This window comes from Gorilla gorilla, chromosome X, assembly GCF_029281585.2.
Source record: "Gorilla gorilla gorilla isolate KB3781 chromosome X, NHGRI_mGorGor1-v2.1_pri, whole genome shotgun sequence".
Taxonomy (NCBI): Eukaryota; Metazoa; Chordata; class Mammalia; order Primates; family Hominidae; genus Gorilla; species Gorilla gorilla.
The window spans coordinates 130777368-130796678 of NC_073247.2; the positions used below are offsets into that span (position 1 = coordinate 130777368).

General features: G+C 44.6%; 2 protein-coding genes across 2 annotated transcripts in view; one reads left to right on the forward strand and one right to left on the reverse strand.

The window, feature by feature from the left end:
* Window positions 1-1406: 1406 nt before the first annotated feature.
* CT47C1 (cancer/testis antigen family 47 member C1) lies at window positions 1407-7878 on the forward strand. Its single transcript, XM_055376226.2, has 3 exons — window positions 1407-2566; window positions 3448-3600; window positions 4651-7878. The coding sequence occupies exons 1-2, from the start codon at window positions 1651-1653 to the stop codon at window positions 3567-3569; spliced, it is 1038 nt and encodes a 345-aa protein (XP_055232201.1). The 5' UTR covers window positions 1407-1650; the 3' UTR covers window positions 3570-3600; window positions 4651-7878.
* KIAA1210 (KIAA1210 ortholog) overlaps window positions 7126-19311 on the reverse strand; it is a 49049-nt gene continuing 36863 nt past the window's right edge. Inside the window, exons 9-12 of the mRNA XM_019018844.3 lie at window positions 14991-18191; window positions 13833-13996; window positions 11471-11576; window positions 7126-9975 (exon numbers count right to left, since the gene is read on the reverse strand). Of these exons, the coding sequence (XP_018874389.1) occupies window positions 9800-9975; window positions 11471-11576; window positions 13833-13996; window positions 14991-18191 (3647 nt within the window). The 3' untranslated portion in view covers window positions 7126-9799. The remainder of the gene's footprint in view (window positions 9976-11470; window positions 11577-13832; window positions 13997-14990; window positions 18192-19311) is intronic.

Consider the following 19311-nt stretch of genomic DNA (forward strand, 5'->3'; position numbering starts at 1 on the left):
GAAAGCACATCTGCTCAGCTTTTTCCTTTCTCTTCTGTTTGCTGGTGCTAACTAGTTTCCCCTCCCAGGGACTTGAAAACAACTGGTAAGATAGCTTACTGCCACTGCAACAGAACCATCTCCTCCAGGATCTGCCTCACTCCTTGACAACAACTTGCTCCATAACAAGCCCAGTGCCCAGTTCTATCTCCCTGCAGAAAGAAGCAGCTACTGCTGTGTACTTTTTGCCCTAGAGACTACAAGATTGACAGCAGTCATCACATTGTGTTTCACACTCACTGATAAGTGGACAAGGCAACTAAAGAGGAAATGATTTAGTATAAACTGGAGTCTCTGCAAATATATTGGAACGTTGACACTCTATGCAGCTGGGAAAGCTCAGCTTCCAGGGGTCTCAGCTAACCTCCACCCCAAAGAGGGGCACAGGAATGATGGGGGAAGAGGCACCAGGATGTAAACCATGAGCAGTCTGTCATCTTTGGATTTCATCAGTCAAACAAGCAAGAGGTACAAATGACAGTTGTAAGGAGGCATGGCATTGGTACATGTAATGCACTCAATAAATTTGGTAAATGAATAAATAAATGGTTTAATGAATACGGTTGATCATTTTAGGTAGGAGGTGAAGAAGATCAGAGGGCAATGACCAGGCAAATACAGAAAATAATGGTGGTACAGGCTGGGCGCAGTGGCTCACGCCTGTAATCCCAGCACTTTGGGAGGCCGAGGCGGGCGGATCACGAGGTCAGGAGATTGAGACCAACCTGGCTAACACAGTGAAACCCCATCTCTACTAAAAATACAAAAAAATTAGCTGGGCATGGTGGCGGACGCCTGTAGTCCCAGCTACTCGAGAGGCTGAGGCAGGAGAATGGTGTGAACCCGGGAGGTGGAGCTTGCAGTGAGCCGAGATCGCGCCACTGCACTCCAGCCTGGGCAACAAAGTGAGACTCTGTCTCAAAAAAAAAAAAAAACAAAATGGTGGTACAAAGAGGAGTATGTGTTCTATGGAAGGCAGGAAACCTACTTAGTGATAGTAATTACATAATAGTCTTGATATTGCTTCTGGACCTTGCAGAACCTAAAATGTTTCCTCTCTGCCCTTTACAGAAGAAGTTTCCCCAATCCAGGGTGCCTCCACATTGGATCACTATAGTGCTGCTAATAATCGTAAAATTAAAAGGACAGGACTTGTGTGGACCTAAAGGCTAGCCCTGGACACTAAGGTCTCAAAGAAAAGGTAGAGTTCTGGATTCTGAGTTGTCCTAGAGCTTAAGGGCCTTGATCTTCATTGGACGCAGAGCATGTCAATCTGATGTTTTCAGCAAATGAGCTTAGAGCTCGCTGAGAGCCCCTCCTTGACCCTTCCTGTCCCGCCCCCTGTCACTTACCAACCCGAATCTTTCCCGCCTTGTCTAAGTCCTCTCAGGCCAACCTCAGCGAGAGGCTCCTGGGATCGGCTCCCTGCCCTTCCCACCTTAGGGTGTCCTCAGAGACAGACTTTTATTCCCTCAGTAAGGAGACAGACTCTTATTCTCTCAGCAGCCCAGCCCCTCACCTCCCCTCAGCCACAGCCACGTCAGTGGCCACCGTCTTCACCGTCGTCACCTCAGCCTAGTCGCCACTCCAGTTGAGGCACTGACTGGCGTCATGTCTGCCACAGGGGATCAAGACCCGATCCAAGAGAACCAGGAGGCTCCAGTGAGCCAGGAGGGAGCGCAGGCCGAGGCCGGAGGTGACCAGGAGGGCAGTGACTCTGGCCCCGACAGTGGCAACACGGTGGCTGGAGTCGCAGGGCCCATGAGAGGCCTCGGGGAGGAGGAGGGTGAGCAGGCGGCAGGCTTGGCCACAGCCCCCGGGGGTGGGAACGCCGAGGAAGACTCAGAGATCAGGACAGTAGTGGAGATGGTGGAGGAGGAGGAGGAGGAGGAGGATGAGGAGGATGAGGAGGAGGAGGAGGAGGATGAGGAGGAGGAGGAAGAGGAGGAGGAGGAGGAAGAGAGGAACGAGGCGGACAACTTCGACTTGGTCGCGGCCGCCCGTCGCTACCCCATAAGAGGCTTTCATATGGAGTTTCTGGACATGGTCCACACCCTTCTCCTCCGCATCTATCATAACGACCACATCCTGATCCGGATGCGTGGCGGCCGCCTGATGCGGAGGCGCCGCACTGCGGCGCCCAGTGGCTCAGAAGAGCCCCGGCTGTTGCTGGTGCATGAGAGGCTGGGTGTGGGGGCCGCGGGTCCTGAGGGCGAGGGCCTGGGCCTGCTCCAGGAGGCCGCGTTGGTCCCAGAGCCTGAGGTGCCAGCAGACCTGGCCGAGATGGCCAGGGAGCCTGCAGAAGAGCCCGCAGAGGAGGCCTCAGAGAAGCCCGCAGAGGAGCCCTCAGAGAAGCCCACAGAGGAGGCCGCAGAGGAGGAGCTTGCAGAGGAGGCCGCAGAGGAACCGGCCAAAGAGGGACCGGCTGCAGAGGAGGAGTCCGCAGAGGAACCAGCAGCAGAGGAGGAGCCCGCAGAAGAAGCGGCCGCAGAGGAACCGGCCACAGAGGAGGCTGCTGCCCCTGAGGGTGAGGAACGGGCTATCTGCAGTGGTGGGGAGACAGGGACCCGTGCACCCAAGGGTTCCAGGCAGGGCCGCGGTGTGTGCACAGCTGGTGAAGCAGGTGGTGAAGTGGGGGTCGGGCCTCGGGTGGTGAAGTGGGGGTCAGGGCCCTCCTGAAACTTAAGGCCAAACGTGTACCAATGAGTCGAAGCCCAATTCTCTAACGACCTCTATGATTTTTGAGAAAACATGCCGCCCTCTACCAACCTGTGTTTGATAGAAGATCTGAGATCATCAATGCCATCTGGGGGGCCCACAGATGAATGGCCAGGTAGATAGGGGTTCAGGAGGGAGCTCAGCAGGAAACAAGGGACAACGGAAAGAAAAGAACAGGCAAATGGCAGGCATCCTTTTTTGTTCATGGCTTTTCAAAGTGTAAAGATCCTTAGAAAGTTGATCCCCAAATGATGAAGTGATACAGGGGCCCTTGGTAAAAATGAAACATTCAGGGGGGTGAGGAACCAATGAGCTTCACCATAGAATTTGTCTTTTGAGGCAACAAATATTTTTCCAGCAAAGTTCTGATCAAAACACTTAGAATGAGATCAGACACCATGATTCTGATCTCTTCTCCAAAGAACTAGAAATAATCAGCAGCTTTGGGTGGGAGATTTACTGGAAAAAAGGGAAATAGTGTCACTGTGGAAATGATCAAGCAGCAGCAACGTGAGGGCCATGGCACTGTTGTGAAAACCAGTAGGAAGGTGCCCAGCTATTCCTTTCTTAGTTAAGTCTATCCTGCTGCTTCTCCTGAGGGTGGAGTACTGGGTGCCGCTGCTAGTTATAAATTGGGCTATATTTTCTGTGAATGTCTGGTCCCAACATCTGTATTATTCTTCACTAAAGAAGTCACTAAATATCAGCATGAAAAGTGGGATGAAGAGGCCCAAGATGCTGCAGGCGAGGAAGAGAAAGAAGAGAAAGAGAAGGATGCTGAAAACAAGGTGAAGAACTCCAAAGGGACCTAGACGCAGCAGAGGGGAAGCCGAGAAAATCCAGGTATCGGTGTATAGCTTTGAGAATCACTCAACTATTCCGGGCATTTACCTGTTGCTGACAGTTTTATTTTAAAATAAAATTCCCAGTAAATTAATTAAGAAAAAGTTTTAGTTTAAAAATTCAATTTAACTTACTTAAAATGTTACTAGAATATTCATGTACGTAGTAATATGAACTGCAGTGTGTTCTGAAATACACTTCATGGCTACTCATTTGTTCATGTTGAGGTCTTTTGTCCTCTAGCTGCAGGACTACTAACAAGTGCAAATGTATCAGACCTACTACCTAAGATCAATATTTGTGTAGAAAACAGTTGCCAGACACAGCATCTAACTTGCTTGGGCCACACATTGGTTGGGACTTCATTACTTAGCCACAGAAATGCAGGCTCCCATAGTAACTAGGAGACAACTCAATGCCTTTTACAAAGTGACTACTAACAAATAGCAAAAAGCTAAGAATTTCAAGTAGGACCACATTTAATGACTAATACCTAAATATTTGTTTAGCTATATATCTTTGTATTTTATGTGACAAATGAAAAGAATGTGTGTAATTAAGTCTTAAGGCATATCTGTCTTTGAGTATATTTAAATGGTTAACATTTTTTCTTTTTTCTTTTTTTTTTTTTTTTGCATTTTCACAGCTGTATTATTTCATAACAGCTTCTTTCCCATATGGTAGATATGGAAACCAAGGGTCTGGGAGAGTAACGGAGTATCATTTGTGGAACTAGCACAGGCTGTTAAAGCTTGAGAGATGTATTTAAATCCCAGAATTGCCTCTCATGTAAAAACAACAACAACAAGCTTTTCTGGTGCTAGGGAGACAAGGTTGGTGTGGTCATTTGACTGGAACCATCAGTTTCACAAGCACCCTGATATCCAAGCTTGAGAGTTACAAAAGGAAAAGGTGTTCTTCTCTACTTGTTTAAGATATAGCACACAAATGTTGCAGATATACACAGAGCTGGCCATTTTCTTCTATTTAGAAAGTCACTGGTGCTGGTTAACGTACCATTGTTTATTTTTTTCTCATTTCATTCTGTAGTTGGGAAGAATAGAAAGAAGATGAAGAAAGAAGACTCTGTTGTTCATTGTTTTTATTTTATTTTATTCAGATGCCTGTGAGAATTTTAACACATATCATTCCAAAGTTCATTACCTTAAAAGTGATATCTAGTGACATCTAACTTTTATCTTTCACAAATGTATTTGACAGTGTTTGTTCAAGTTAGAAATAAAAGTTTGTTTTAAATGAATAAATTGAAACATGAGGAGATTTTCCAATAAATAATTCTGACTCAAATCTCTCTTTTACCTCTTTGTTTTGGCCCACCATACCTTCACTGAAAGGTATTACTTTCCACCATTTAGTAAGACTGTTTTAAATTCTTTTACTGCAGCCAAAAGTCAATTAAAATGTCAAGTTTAAAACCATTTTTGCAAAGAGAGAGATGGGGCTCAAGTCTTTAGAGCTGTACTGTCTACTACCTTAGTCACTAGTAACGTTGTGGCTGCTGAGCACTTGTAATATGGCTAGTCTGTTTGATATGTGCTGTAAGTGTGAAAATAATATTGCATATCTTACTAATGATTTTCATACTGATTACATGTTGAGATGATAATACTTGAATTAAAATGAAATATTAAAGTTTTTGTTGGTTTCTTTTTATTTTCAAATGTGGCTACTAGAACATTTAGAATTACCCATGTAGATCACGTTGCATGTGATCTACATTACAATACTGCTCTAGAGCATGGTTTTGAAGAAAACTTCATGGATGGCCCAGGTTGCCTGGAAGCCACATGGTATTGCTGAGCTTGGGCCCAGACTTTGATTTGGAGCAGTGGTTCTCAAAGTCTGGTCCCCAAACAGCATCATCAGCATTACCCGGGAATTCTCAGACTCCACCCAAGACCTACGGAATCCGAAAATCTGGGGTGGGGTCAGCAATCTGTGTTTTAACAGGCCCCCCAGGGGCTTCTGATGAACACTAAGGTTTGAGAACCACTGGTTTCAAGCAACAGAGGAAGAAGCTGAGCACCTCCTGTCGAGCCAGGGTTAATTCACTGGCTCGGGGCTGTTTCAGGTAAACTGAAAGGGACAGCAAGGGATGGGCTGGGGAGGAGACTAGAATTCACAGGGGCTGAGGCCTAGAGAGGAAAAATGCATAAAGGAAAAAGTCGGGTCCAAAAGGATACAAACATGATACCATGCATATGACTTCTAAGAAAACATACAAATGATCACCATAAATTGATTATGGGTACATATAGAGAGACTAAAAGATGTGCTTGTAAGAGATGCATACAAGTGTAGCATACAGAAAGGTGTGCATTCGAAAGAAGCACATTTGAGATGGTGGTTACCTCTCAGGGAAAGAAAGGGAGGGGCATTCTAGCAGAGAAGGCTCCACAGCAGGCATCAACTATATTTGTAATGTTACATTTCTTAAGCTGAATAGTAGATATATGGATGTTTACAGTAACATTTTCTACAATTTTGTGTAGGTCTGAAATATTTCTAAAGCAGGAGGAGGAAGGGGAGCAGTTCTTCCCACACCACTGGGGCAGGACTTACAGGAGTCTGAGAATTCTAGAACCCAACCTGGCCTTTGAGGTCATTATGAAGGTATATTTGTCATGGAAGGAGATAAGCCATTAAATAAAACATGCTGTATTCGTTTATTTAAACATTTCAAATATTTAGATATATGGTATGTGGATCCCAAGTTGAACTCTTGTTCTAAACCCTGAAAATGTTACAGGTGAGCCAGGCTCATTATCTGGCCTATAACCCCTTTCCCTTCCTCCCTCCATCACACTTTGTTACCTGAGCACAGTAGGGCCCCTTGCTTCTGAAAAGCGCTTGTTGCAGTAGCCCATCTTGCTATCGGACTTGGACTTTGTCCCTGACCCAGGCTACAGTGCAACCACCAATCACCTTGTCTCTTCTGCTTGCCCCCCAACCACACCCCCTCTTTATTCTCCAGGTGTCCAAACGCAAAACCTCTTCGATGGCCCTTCTCCCCCATACCAAATATCAATGCTCACCTGAAAGCCATCAGCTTGGTCAGGCACACCTGCGTGGACGCCCCTTATTCTCAGCACCACCTTTTAAGAACATTTTACTTTGGCCGGGCGCAGTAGCTCACGCCTGTAATCCCAGCACTTTGGGAGGCCGTTAGACGAGCAGATCACAAGGTCAGGAGATCGAGACCATCCTGGCTAACACGGTGAAACCCCATCTCTACTAAAACTACAAAAAAAATTAACCGGGCATGGTGGCGGGCGCCTGTAGTCCCAGCTACTTGGGAGGCTGAGGCAGGAGAAAGGCGTGAACCTGCGAGTTGGAGCTTGCAGTAAGCCGAGATCGCGCCACTGCACTCCAGCCTGGGCGACAGAGTGAGACTCCGTCTCAAAAAAAAAGAACATTTTACTTCTCTGACAACCTTCAGCTCTGAGTTGTCAATATCCTATTTGATTTCCCGCCCCATGTCACAGACAGAGATGGACTACAGAATAGGCTTTATTGAATTTATTTGCTTTGCATATATCATAAATCAAAAAAGTTAAAGAAGTAGAAAAGTCGTCAGAATATGCCTTTAGCCATTTAAAAAGAGCTTAATCTCTTCATTTAAAAACAGAGCTTTGTTGTTAACTGTGGAAAAGAAATTGTTATTGGAGAGTTCTCAGAGTGAGAATAGCTGAATACAGGTTCACTGTGAAAAAAAGGAAGGGAGGTGTAACAGCTGTGTTGTTAACTGTGGAAAAGAAATTGTTATTGGAGAGTTCTCAGAGTGAGAATAACTGAATACAGGTTCACCTTAAAAAAGGGAAGGGAGGTGTAACAGCTAATCTACCAGGAGTACCCAGATAAAGGGCATCTACCTTAATATATTGTTCACTATGGGAATACAAAGGAAATAAAATTCACTCAATCAAAATGGCATTATCAAAATGGCAAAGGCACAGTATCAGGAAAAATAGATGTTATATAGAGAAAATGCAAAATTTAGCATGTAATTGTACTGTGTCACATTATACCAGCATCAGCAAAACCCAGCACCAAGTGTTTAGCTCTGACACCTCACTACCTCTCTGGATTTTTTTGCATGGGGCAGCACCCCACTCAGAATATAAAGGCACAGTCAGATGTCCAGGCCTGCATTTCTGTTTAAGCAAAGCAGCACAGTGTAACAGAGGCAGACACAGTGATAACTACTCAGAAGTCACTTCTGGGTCTCCTAGAAAAATGAGCTAGGTTTACTGCCCAGACATCCAAAGGGAGCTCTCCCTTAGTGTTTGGTGGGTTTGGGGGATGGAATGAAGAGAAAGACAGAGAAAGGAAGATTTAACTAACTTCTAGTGAACCTAGATGAGATTCTAGGGTGGTCTGCATCTCAGATAGCCAGCCAATTAAGGAACTGGCTCTGGGGGTAAAGGTGCCTACATCTTCATCCTCAGCCAAAGAGTTATTAATGGAGGCTGTGCTACAAAAGAAAAAGACTGTGTGGCAAGATGGGAAGGGAGGCATCAACATTTGCTGGGCCACTTGCCCCCTCCCCTCACAGCTGACCATCCCTCTCATCCTCTTTCCCTTTTTGGTCTTCCCTCTTCTCCGTGGCTGGGGGATGAGTGGGTCACTGGAAGGTAGGTTCTCTCCAGCCTAGTAACTTTTGAGGTGTGTGCCTCTAGGAATGAGAGTGGGGAAAAGCTGATTTACTCACTTAAAGCTTCCAGGTAGCAGAAAGTTCATTTCTCTGTGGCTTTGGGATTGCACTCTTGCTTTGGGCTAAAACCTTGTGAAGCAAAGACAGCTGAGGGGAAAGGACAAGAGGCTACATGGAGTTCTCCACCTTAATGCTGGAACCAGAGAGGAAGGAGCTCCAGTGGCTCCAGACGTGCATCAAGGCAGTAAGCTTGCCATCTGCCTGATGGAAAGTACAGCTTTTGGCATCTGTAGAACTCTAATTTCAATAGGGTCTTCAGTGCTTAACAGGATATACGTGATAGGCAGTGATTTCTGTGCGATCAGAGAGGGTCACAGTAGTATTGGGACAAGAAGCAAAACATTGATGGGCTAACCCTCCAGAGGAGTAAGATAATTCCCAAGAAGGATTCTGCGTCATAGGGAGGTGCTCGCTGCAGCCAGGCCTGTGACAGGTCGACATGGGGCATGTCCAAAGAGGGAGCTTTGTGTAAGTGCTCTGCATGTTACTATCACCCAAGGAGAAAGCATCAGGGGCCCCCAGGGACACAGGGAAGATGTTTCAAGGGGTGATAGGCTGATTGCAGAACTGGCTGTGCAGAAATTTTCTTGGAGACCCAGAATTTTCACTTCCACCACCTCTTTTAGGATCCCTTGCAAAGCTTAGGGCAACAACCAAATAATTGCGGCATCTATCTAGGCTCATAAAACCTAAAGGCCAATCTTTAGGTCAAATCATCTGAATGTTTCCATTAGAATTACTTTATTTGGTTGAGGGAAATGACAATTTTCTAGTTGCTCCAACAAAATGTTTTTGCTTTCTCCCTTCTAAAGCACATTGTCCAAAGTTAAAGATTTTGCAATTTTACAGCAGTGCAAATGTTTTCCATAGTTTTAATAGAGGAAATGCTGGGTTTCTGGGTGCTGGCAGTGACTACATGGAAGGTTAAGCATTCATGGCATTTATTTCATTCAAATAATTATGTTTTAATTTGCATTTCTAAGGCTATTTTGCTTAATAAATTCTTAGTTTGCTTAATACAAGTGGTCACAGTAAAAAGATCACTACATAGAATTAATACAGCTATTAGCAATTATCATTTAAAACGCTGATGCTTGGCCGGGCGCGGTGGCTTACGCCTGTAATCCCAGCACTTTGGGAGGCCGAGGCGGGCGGATCACGAGGTCAGGAGATCAAGACCATCCTGGCCAACATGGTGAAACCCCATCTCTACTAAAAATACGAAAACAAAATTAGCCAGGCGTGATGGCGGGCGCCTGTAGTCCCAGCTAGTCAGGAGACTGAGGCGGGAGAGTGGCGTGAACGCGGGAGAGTGGCGTGAACCCGGGAGGCGGAGCTTGCAGTGAGCGGAGATCGCGCCACTGCACTCCAGTCTGGGTAACAGAGCGAGACTCCGTCTCAAAAAAAAAAAAAAAAAAAAAACAACTAAATAAAATAAATGCTGATGCTCCACACAAGAGCTCTTTATTGCATGATTTCTGCCATGTGGCTCCATGCTTTGGCTTTCTTCCTGGCCAGTGAGAACCAGACAGGCTCAACTGGCTCAACGGGGTTCTGGAACTTGGCTGGGAGAGTTGAAGATCGTTTGGTTTCTTTTTCCATGGCAGGCACTTGCAGTATCTTCTGAGCTTCAAATCCAACTGGAACCACAGCAAATAACACACAAGCAATAAGGAACCCCAGAGATATCGGGGTATGTTGTTTATGGAATGCCATATAATGTTTCCTCCTTTCAGGTTTCCTCTGATCCCCCTGCTCTAGTGCTTTCTAAACCCTTCTCCCTTTGGTGCCAGACTTCTAAAAGTTAGGACCTGTGTGATGCCATGGGTGGTATGTCAAAGGGGTAAAATCAACATGGCTATGGCCACAGGGCCCTGAGCATGGGAAGGCCTGGGAGGTAATACTTATGGCTGTAACTGCCAATCTTCAGGTGGTAATTACTGGATTGTCTTACATCTTTGAACTGAGACCAGAGGGAAACATATTGTATCTACTTAGTTTCTAAAATTTCAAATAAGGTAATGTTATTTGTTTGCCAATCCACGATTTCATGTGAAATGAATTGATTGATGACTTAATAGATGCACCCAGTAAAAGTTGATGATAAATAATATTGTACCAACCCAACTACCCCAGCCAAGGAGACTACCTCCCTATTCCTAATTCCACTCCCTCCCTCATCCTGCTTATGGTCAATTGACTTAGTGACTTAGAATCAACCTGTGGTTCTCAATCCTGGCTACACATTAGAATCACCTAGGACTCTTTTAAAAACACCAAAGCCCATGCCGTTTCCTGAAGCAAATGAATTAGAATCTGTAAGGATGGAGCCAGGACCATCTGTAATTTTTTAAAAAGCTCACCAGGTGATTCTGATGCACAGTGACAGTTGTGATTCACTTGATAGGAGTATAGTGCCCATGAGGCCATTAAAAGCTGTGAGCAAGTCAACTGCTGCTATTTCATGGCCAGAAAATGGGTTCCTAATTTCTTCATGAGCGGGATTAAGGGAGAGGACAAAGATGGTTCAATAAAAATCAGTCATCCACTCCCCTGCTCCTGCTGAAAAAATTCTCTCTAGCACACAATTCTTTCTGGTGAGATCACATTCTATTATATCCCAGCAGAGTATTCCTCTCAGCTGTCAACATTTCCTCACCACTTACACATCCCTGCTCAGAATACAGAGAAGCTTAAACAAGCCTTCTAAATAATTAAAAACAATTGAATACCATTGGGCCTTTAGAGTGAATTATTTTCAACAGTTTCATTGGAGATGTAGAAAGTGAGAAAATACCGCTTTGCTATGAACTGGAAAGTGACTTGGTACTTTCCTCTTGCATACCCAGCCAGAAGAATGTTTCAGTGAGTGACCACAGTTTTGTGCCTAGACAGCTTCTTTGATGAGGCAAAAGACTGGAAGACCCTCTGAAAGTTATACACTGGACTTGTATTAGTCAAAATAATTAGATTTTCCTAAAATAAGCTAATATTTGTATCTAATTAAAGAGCCACGTGAGAAATCATTAAGCTGACTTAAGGTAAGAGACAAGTATTATCTGAGCTTAAAATTGCAAAAGTTTTACAACATTCTGTCGGGGCTGTTTTTTGAGAGGTCAGAATGTATGCTTTTACCTGATTTTGTAGGCTTAGGTGGCTTCATCTGTGCTGTCTTCTCCTGTTTATGGACACTGGAAGTGAACATCTTTTTAGGCTGGTTTTCATTTGCAGAGCCAGCTCCCTTTAATACAAAAATGAAAACAGAAAGCTTGTAAGTTCTGACATTAAAATGGCAGATTGCTTATTCAGAGGACCATAGAGTGCAAGCCCTGTCCTGGGTACTATGAGTTTAACAGTATCCAAAAGGAAAGAGATTAGAGATATAGAGATAGATAAGGAGAGAAATAGCATTGAGCCTTTTGGCTTAAAATTTAGGTTCACAAAACCTAAGCTGGCTCAAGTTTACCACCTTTCAGACCAGAAAGAAAGAGCTGTCTAATTTTACAAATAGTGAAAGCAGGTTAACAAGATAATTATTTAACTTGAGAACAACCTTTTCCTTAGCACTTTACCGCACTTAACAGCAAGCTAACAGAACATGGTAGTTGCAAACAAATCTGATCAATTCACTGAAGTGAGTTCCATAAGATTTCTACTTTTCAAAACTAGCTGACATATGACTTGAAGCATTTCTCACATTAGAAAGTAATATAACTGTAGGTCTTTCCAAAATTCTGCAGTTTATTCTTTTCAAATTAACCTCTTCATAATTGGTCTAAATTAATGAGTTTATATACACTAATGTATCCCTCCTGACAAAAGCTTTAACCAGGCTGAGAGCAGTGGCCTATAATCCCAACACTTTGTGAGGCTCAGGCAGGAGGATCACTTGAGCCCAGGAGTTCAAGACCAGCCTGGGCAACACAGTGAGACCCATCTCTACAAAAAATTTAAAAAATTAGCTGGGCATGGTGGTGCACACCTATAGTGCCTATAGTCGCAGCTACTATGGCGGGGATGAAGGGGAAGGATCGTTTGAGCCTGGGAGGTTGACACTACAGTGAGCTGTGATTGCACCACTGCACTCCAGCCAGGAAGACAGAGTGAGAACCTGTCTCAAAAAAAAAAAAAAAAAAAGCTTTAATAAAGGTGGGCTTTACCCCTCTATGTTCCTGTCCCCGTGTAAATACTAACGATGAAAAAGAAAAGCCCTTTAAAGCAAAGAGTTAAACACCTCCTCGCACAGTCCTTCAACAAATTTAGTAAGCACTTAAAAGTATAGGAGCTTAGACATATCTCTTGATATATGAATTTGGTATGTTTCCTTGAGTCAGTTTTCTGCAGGTTTGATAAGAGGGGAGAAAGGCATCATCCCATCATCTCTTATCCACATGTGGTAGTTAGCCTAGTTTACCACATCACATTTTATAAATTACAGGTAGGTGCCACACCAAACCAAATCAATTTGTAGAAGTCCAAACATCAAACACAGAAAGGGAACTTGTTGTGTACTGATACAGAAAAGTGCCCAGAAATAAAATGTTAAATGAAAAAAACAGTATTTAAGTTTGATTCCATTTATAAAAATATATATACATATTGATAGGTATAAAATATCTGTAAAGATAGTCACTCAACTCTTACCCCAGTGATTACCTTTAGGTATTTTTTTAAGCTATGAGGACGCAAAGGCATAAGAATGATACAATGGACTTTGGGGACTCTGAGGGAAAGGGTGGGAAGGGGATGAGGGGTAAAATACTATGAACTGGGTTACAGTGCACCAAAATCTCACAAATCACCACCAGATAACTTACTCATGTAAACAAATACCACCTGTTCCCCCCAAACCTATGGAAATTAAAAATTAAAAATAAAATAAAATGACTTACTCCTTATTTCTCAACCAATTTCATGGAGCCTTGCTTTAGAATATTGAGGGCAGGATTTGTTTTGTAGATTCTCTCCATGTTCATGACTTTGCACAACACCCCCCCCCCACACACACACTTTTGAGACAGGGTCTCACTCTGTCACCCAGGCTAGAGTGTAGTGGCGTGATCTTGACTCACTACAGCCTCCATGCCTGGGCTCCAAGTGATCCTCCCACCTCAGCTTCCTGAGTAGCTGGGATGTCAGCACATGCCACCACACCCAGCTGTGTTTTTGTATTTTTAGTAAAGATGGAGTTTCAGCATGTTGCCTAAGCTGGTCTTGAACTCCTGAGCTCAAGCAATCCACCTGCCTTGGCCTCCCAGAGTGCTGGGATTATAAACAAGAGCCACCGCACCTGGCCTGCACAAACCCTTTAAGAGCATAAAAGCAGGGCACGTTTGTATAAATACAAAGCAAGTCTTTTTCCCTGAAGAGTCCTCCTGCCTTGATTAATGTTCCCAAAGAGAGGGGGAGCTGCATGTTGGCAAAGTTCCCAATAGAAACCTAATCAGTGATTCCAGCAACCTTTTTGGAGTGTTTTATTGGCTACCCCAGGTCCTACCCCATATTTAGGCTCCTTAGTCTCAGCATCGGCTCCAGCACTGCTCTTAGTTTTCAGCTCTTTCACAGGAATGTGGGCCTTGAAACTCCTCTGCTTCTGCTTTGCCATAGTTATCCAAACTGGCTCTGAGACAGCATAATCTGACTGTTGACCAGCAGGCTTTCCTGAGAAAGAAAAGAAAGGAGTTAGAACTGAAGCAAGGCAGGCAGGGTCTTGAGCCTGGTTGGGGCTTACCCACAATAATATCCCAAATGGGACCCTTGTTAATTGCCAAAGGAAAATAAACAGATATCAACCAGAGAAGGCCCCCCTTTTTTGGGCCCTCCCTATAGCTTGGCAAGGCAGGAGTTCCTTGAGTAGTAAAGAAGCTGTACTTAAACGTGGGCATGCTGTCCCTTCACTGGACCCTTCCCTTGTCCATCCCTCGTGCCATCTGCAAATCAGAGTAGGACAACGCTTGCCAGGTGGGCTGGGAAAATCCCAAGGATGCCAGAGGCTCAGGCCATTGATGCCATTCCTCTAACTCCTAGAAAAATCTTAGAGTATTTGTTACTTCATAGTCCCTCGCACAAGTGTGTGGTTACATAAGTGTGGTTACAGGAATATAAAAGATTTTTCCAAGGATGGAGTGTAAAGGTCCAAAGGTTTTGGGAGACATTCGTGCCCAAAAGATCGCCTAGCTCTAAATTCTTAGATATTTCAGATGAGCGAAGAGACATTTATGGCAAATTAAGATTTCAGGCTGAGAGACTGAACATAGTGCTCTACGAATGAGTTGGCTTTAAAAATCCACATGGTGTTAGGGAGGGGCTTAATACATGTAAAAGTATTTTGAGAAAAGCATAAAATTCCATCCAAATGTAAGGTGTGCAGAGGGTGAGGAAGAGGGAATGGGGAAATGGTCATGTGTCTACTATGGAATGTAGGTGGATGTCCAGAGGGGGATCCCATTGGGAAAGGGAAGGCTCAAAATTAACTACCTCCAAATCTATTAAATCTAGAATGGGGCACTATTTTGCTCCCAAACTCATAAACCAGCCCTATCAAAGCCACAATTCAGTAAAAGACTAGAATAGACTTTAATGCCCATTCAAGGCTTTGCTTTCCAGTTCTTTCCACTTGATATCTGCTTGCCATCTGGAGAGATAAAAGCATTACCTGGGGTCTTGCAAGCAGGTCGCTTCTTGGCCATGCTTTCAGATTTGGGCCTGCTCTGTTGCTTATCTGCAACGTAAGATATTTTGGTGAGGTCCCCTGCAGCATCCAGGAGCCCCTGGGAAGTGCTTCTGATTTTATGCCCCCTGCCTACAGAGGATGAAATTGGGCCCGAGGGCACTGAAGCAAGCTGGGTGAAGTTATCTTGTTTCTCACTCTTATACTTCTGCGAGGGAGGGGCTCTTTTCAGTCGAACTCCAAAAAGCTTTTCAACATCATCCTGATTGGATAGGTTTGCATGCTGGTTATTATTACCATCACCACTCTCAAGATCTTCTTTTTTAGAGTAAATGCCCCCAGAAGTGGATGTTTGCCTGACAGGAGCAATGGTGAACTTCCCAGGTTTGGTAGCAGGGGCTGGAATGCTCTTTATGGGGTTTTTGGAACCTTGGCTGAATTTCTTGGTTTTGATTGCAAAAGCTTCATCTCTTCCTAGGAACCAGTTGTCAGAATTGCTCTCAAAAACAGATCGCCTAGCAGCAGCATTCGCAGAACTTGAATGAACCTGTTGCTGGAAAGGACTACTTGAAGGCAGGTGCTTCTCACCGCTGCTCTGCTTTACAGGTACATTCACTGGGCCCTTTGATGACATCTGTGGCTGGAATTTAGACCTATCTGAGGCTTGGGAAGAATGTTTGGGAGGCAGCTGCTTTTTAGAATTCCTCCACTCTTTAGGAGAACTGGCAGAAACAGAGGAGACTTTTTGCTCATACTCAGGTTTCCTCAAGGCCTGGGAAAGCTGCCTGGGAGACAGCTGCTCTTTAAAACTGCTGCACTTCCCAGGAGCTCTCTCTGAATATGAGAAAACTTTCTGTGGGTCTTCAGGCCTCCCCAAGGACTGTAAAGGGTGCTTCATAGGTAGCATCTTTGAAGAAATGCCTTCCTTAGGATTAGCACTCCCTGAATCTGAGAAAACTTGGTGCTTGACTTCAGGCTTTGATAAAGATTTGGAAGGAAGATTGGGAGGCAGAGGTGCCACATCACTGCCCCTCTTAAGAGCAGAGCTCTCTGAAAAGATTTGCTGTGCCATAAATTTCACGAATGACTGGGTCGGACGCCTGGGAATCCATGATTTGTTAGAAGTGCCTTCAACAGCCATTTTCACTAGTCGTGGGGTCATTTCCTGAACTTTAGACCTCTTTAAGAACTGGGTAGCATACTGGGGAGGCAATGGACTCCCAGAAATGTCTGCCTCAACAGCAGCCCGCTCGAAATATGAGGACAGTTGCTGGACTTTATTTCCCACAGTAAACTGGGAAAGATGTCTGGGAAGCAGCTGCTCCTTAGAAATGTCCTCTTCAACAGTAGCGCTTTCTGGATGTTCAGAGAGTTGATACAGTTCCTCAAATTTAGGGGTCACCCATGGCTGGGAAGTGTATTTGGAAGGTGTTGGTGCCACAGGACTGCTCCATTCTGCAGAAGTACTCATTGAGTCCAGGAACTTAGGCCTCTCCGAGGGCTGGGAAAGGCATCTGGGAGGCAGCGGTTCCACATAAGTGCCTTCCTCAACAGCTGTGCTTTCTGAGATTTGCCGGATTTGAGGATCTGTCAAGGACTGAGGAGAATATCTGGGGAGTAGTGGCTCCACAGAAATGACTCTCTCAACAGCAATGTCCTCTGAACCTGAGAACATGTTTTGTTGAACTTTAGGATTCATCAAGGGCTGGCAAAGAAGTTTAGGAGGCAGAGGCTTCATAGAAATGCTCTCTTCAACAGCCATGCTCTTTGGAGATGAGGAAACTTCTTGCTCCACTTTAGGGTTCACCCATGGCTGGAAAGGGTGTCTTGGAGGGATTGGCTCCACGGAATCGCTCTGTTTTATAGAAGTGCCCACTGAACTGGTGGGGACTTGTTGCTGAACAGTAGGATTCATAATGGGCTGAGAAGGGCATCTGGAAGGCAGCTGCTGCATAAAATCATTCTGCTCTTCAGGAGTATTATTTGAAGCAGAGGAGACTTCTTGTTGGTTTTTGGGCTTTCCCAATGCCTGAGCAGGGTGTCTGAGAGGCAGGTCTTCCTCTGAGCTGCTGCAATCATCAGAAGTGTTGTACTTTTCAACATAACTGCTTGATTCTGTGAAGACTTCTTCATCTTCAGGCTCCTCTAAAGCCTGGGAGGGGCATCTGAGGTCCAGCTCCTCCTCAGAGCTGCTCAAGTCCTCAACAAAACTTTTTGATTCTGAGAAGACTTCTTGTTGATCTTCAAACTTCCCCAAGGACTGGGAAGAGTGACCATGAGCCAGTTCTTCAGAACCATCCCCCTCCTCAGGAATATTCTCTGAATCTGAGGAGACTTCTTCAGCATCAGGCTTCCTTGAGGACTGAAAAAGGCTTCTGGGAGGCAGAGTCTTGGCATAAACATCTCCTTTGGCTGTAGTACTTGTCATACCCAAAACACTTGCTGTAAAGGTCTGGTGAACATTTCCAGAAGGGTTTTCTTTGCAGATAGTTTGAACATCCTGGGCTGACTCCATTTTGGATTGGGCCTTTTGTAAATCAAAGCTGAAAGCTTCTTGATCTTCTAACTGGATATGAGAAGGATTCATAAACACCTGAGCCTCTGCTGCTACTGAGAGAATGGCCTCCTCTTGGGTTGTAGAAAGGCTTTCCACCATCAGTGAGAGAGAAGCTCTGGCTTCTGTCTTCTCAGCTCCAGAAGCTGCATCTTCATGGTATCGTTGTGGATCACTAACCATGGAATTGTCCATGTTTTCAGGTATGGGCTGTGCTGCTGATGCTTTTCTGGACCCGAAATCTATGCCAGCATTTCTCCTTCCCATGTCATCTTTATCTGAAAGCAACCCCTGAGGGGTAGTGGTTTCTGGTTGTGAAGTTGTAGGCTGCTCCATGTTGTCCTTCTCTAAGGACAAGTGCGAGAAAGGGACATTCCTGGCAGTCTTATTGGTAGGTGAAGACCCAGCTCTATTGCCCAGGCCATACACTTCACTGGATTGTTTAAGGCTTCTTCCTTTGAATTCACACCCACTCAATCCTGAAACACTTGCTCCTTTTCTTCTCCATCTTCTTCCATATGCTGCTGACATTGGATAGCCCTGACTCCGAGAAGCATCAGTGTTTGGAGCCTGGTCTGTTGTCTTCTTATCATACATCTCAGTTTTGTTGTTCTGTTTCTGGCTTGAGGAATCTGCACCAAACAGAAATAAGGAAAGGAGAAATACGTGTGACTTTGACTTCCTAAAATAAGAATACTGTGCTCTGGCCCAATGGTACCTATTTGCTACTGAATTTCCCAGTGTGAGGAAGCAGCTATTTGGAAGACAGAGGGCAACATGGTCACTATTAGGTTTCTGCAGTTGGACATTTTTAAGCCAAAGAGAAATCCTAGTTCTAGAAACTGACTCCAGGGTTGGCTTATCACCTTTTTACCAATAGTCTGGTCCACCATTCAGTGTGAGACACATCAGAAGGCAAATTTTGAACCTGTAACAATGACTACCTGTGGGGAAACTGACTGGGGAAGGAGGAATTGAATTTTTTACTTTCTACTTAGCATTTCTATTTTCTACATAATATTTATGTGAACTACCTGAAATTTCATATCATGTGCATGTTTTTTTTTTTTTTTGAGACGGAATCTCGTTCTGTCGCCCAGGATGGAGTGAAATCGAAAATTAAATTGAAAATTAATTATGGTTCTATTTTACACTCTACCCAAAGACAAATTTCACACTTTGAATTCATACATCATACCAGGCTGCAGTGGCGCGATCTCGGCTCACTGCAACCTCTGACTCCTGGGTTCAAGCAATTCTCCTGCCTCAGCCTCCTGAGTAGCTGGGATTACAGACACATGCCACCACGTCCAGATAACTTTTGTATTTTTAGTAGAGATGGGGTTTCCCCATGTTGGTCAGGCTGGTCTGGAACTCCTGACCTTGTGATCCACCTGCCTCGGCCTCCCAAAGTGCTGGGATTACAGGCATGAGCCACCGTGCTTGGCCATGTTGCTTTTTTTTTTTTTTAAGAAGGGGTCAATAGGAGTTATCTGGGAGGCAAGATTATGGCCCGCTTTTCTTTTTTTTTTCTACCCTCTTACATTAAAACAATCCTAGTTGTTTTTATTTCCAAGATGCAGATTGGAGGCATTGTTAGCATGTCTCTCCCACTTGGAAAGACAAATAGTATGTAGATATTCATGCTGTGAGCTTTTTCCAAGAAGCAACACAGGAACTTAACAGAAAGAGTGAAAGAAACCACAGACCCTTTGAAAGAAGTGATGGGCAGCAGCCTACACTGTGAACCAG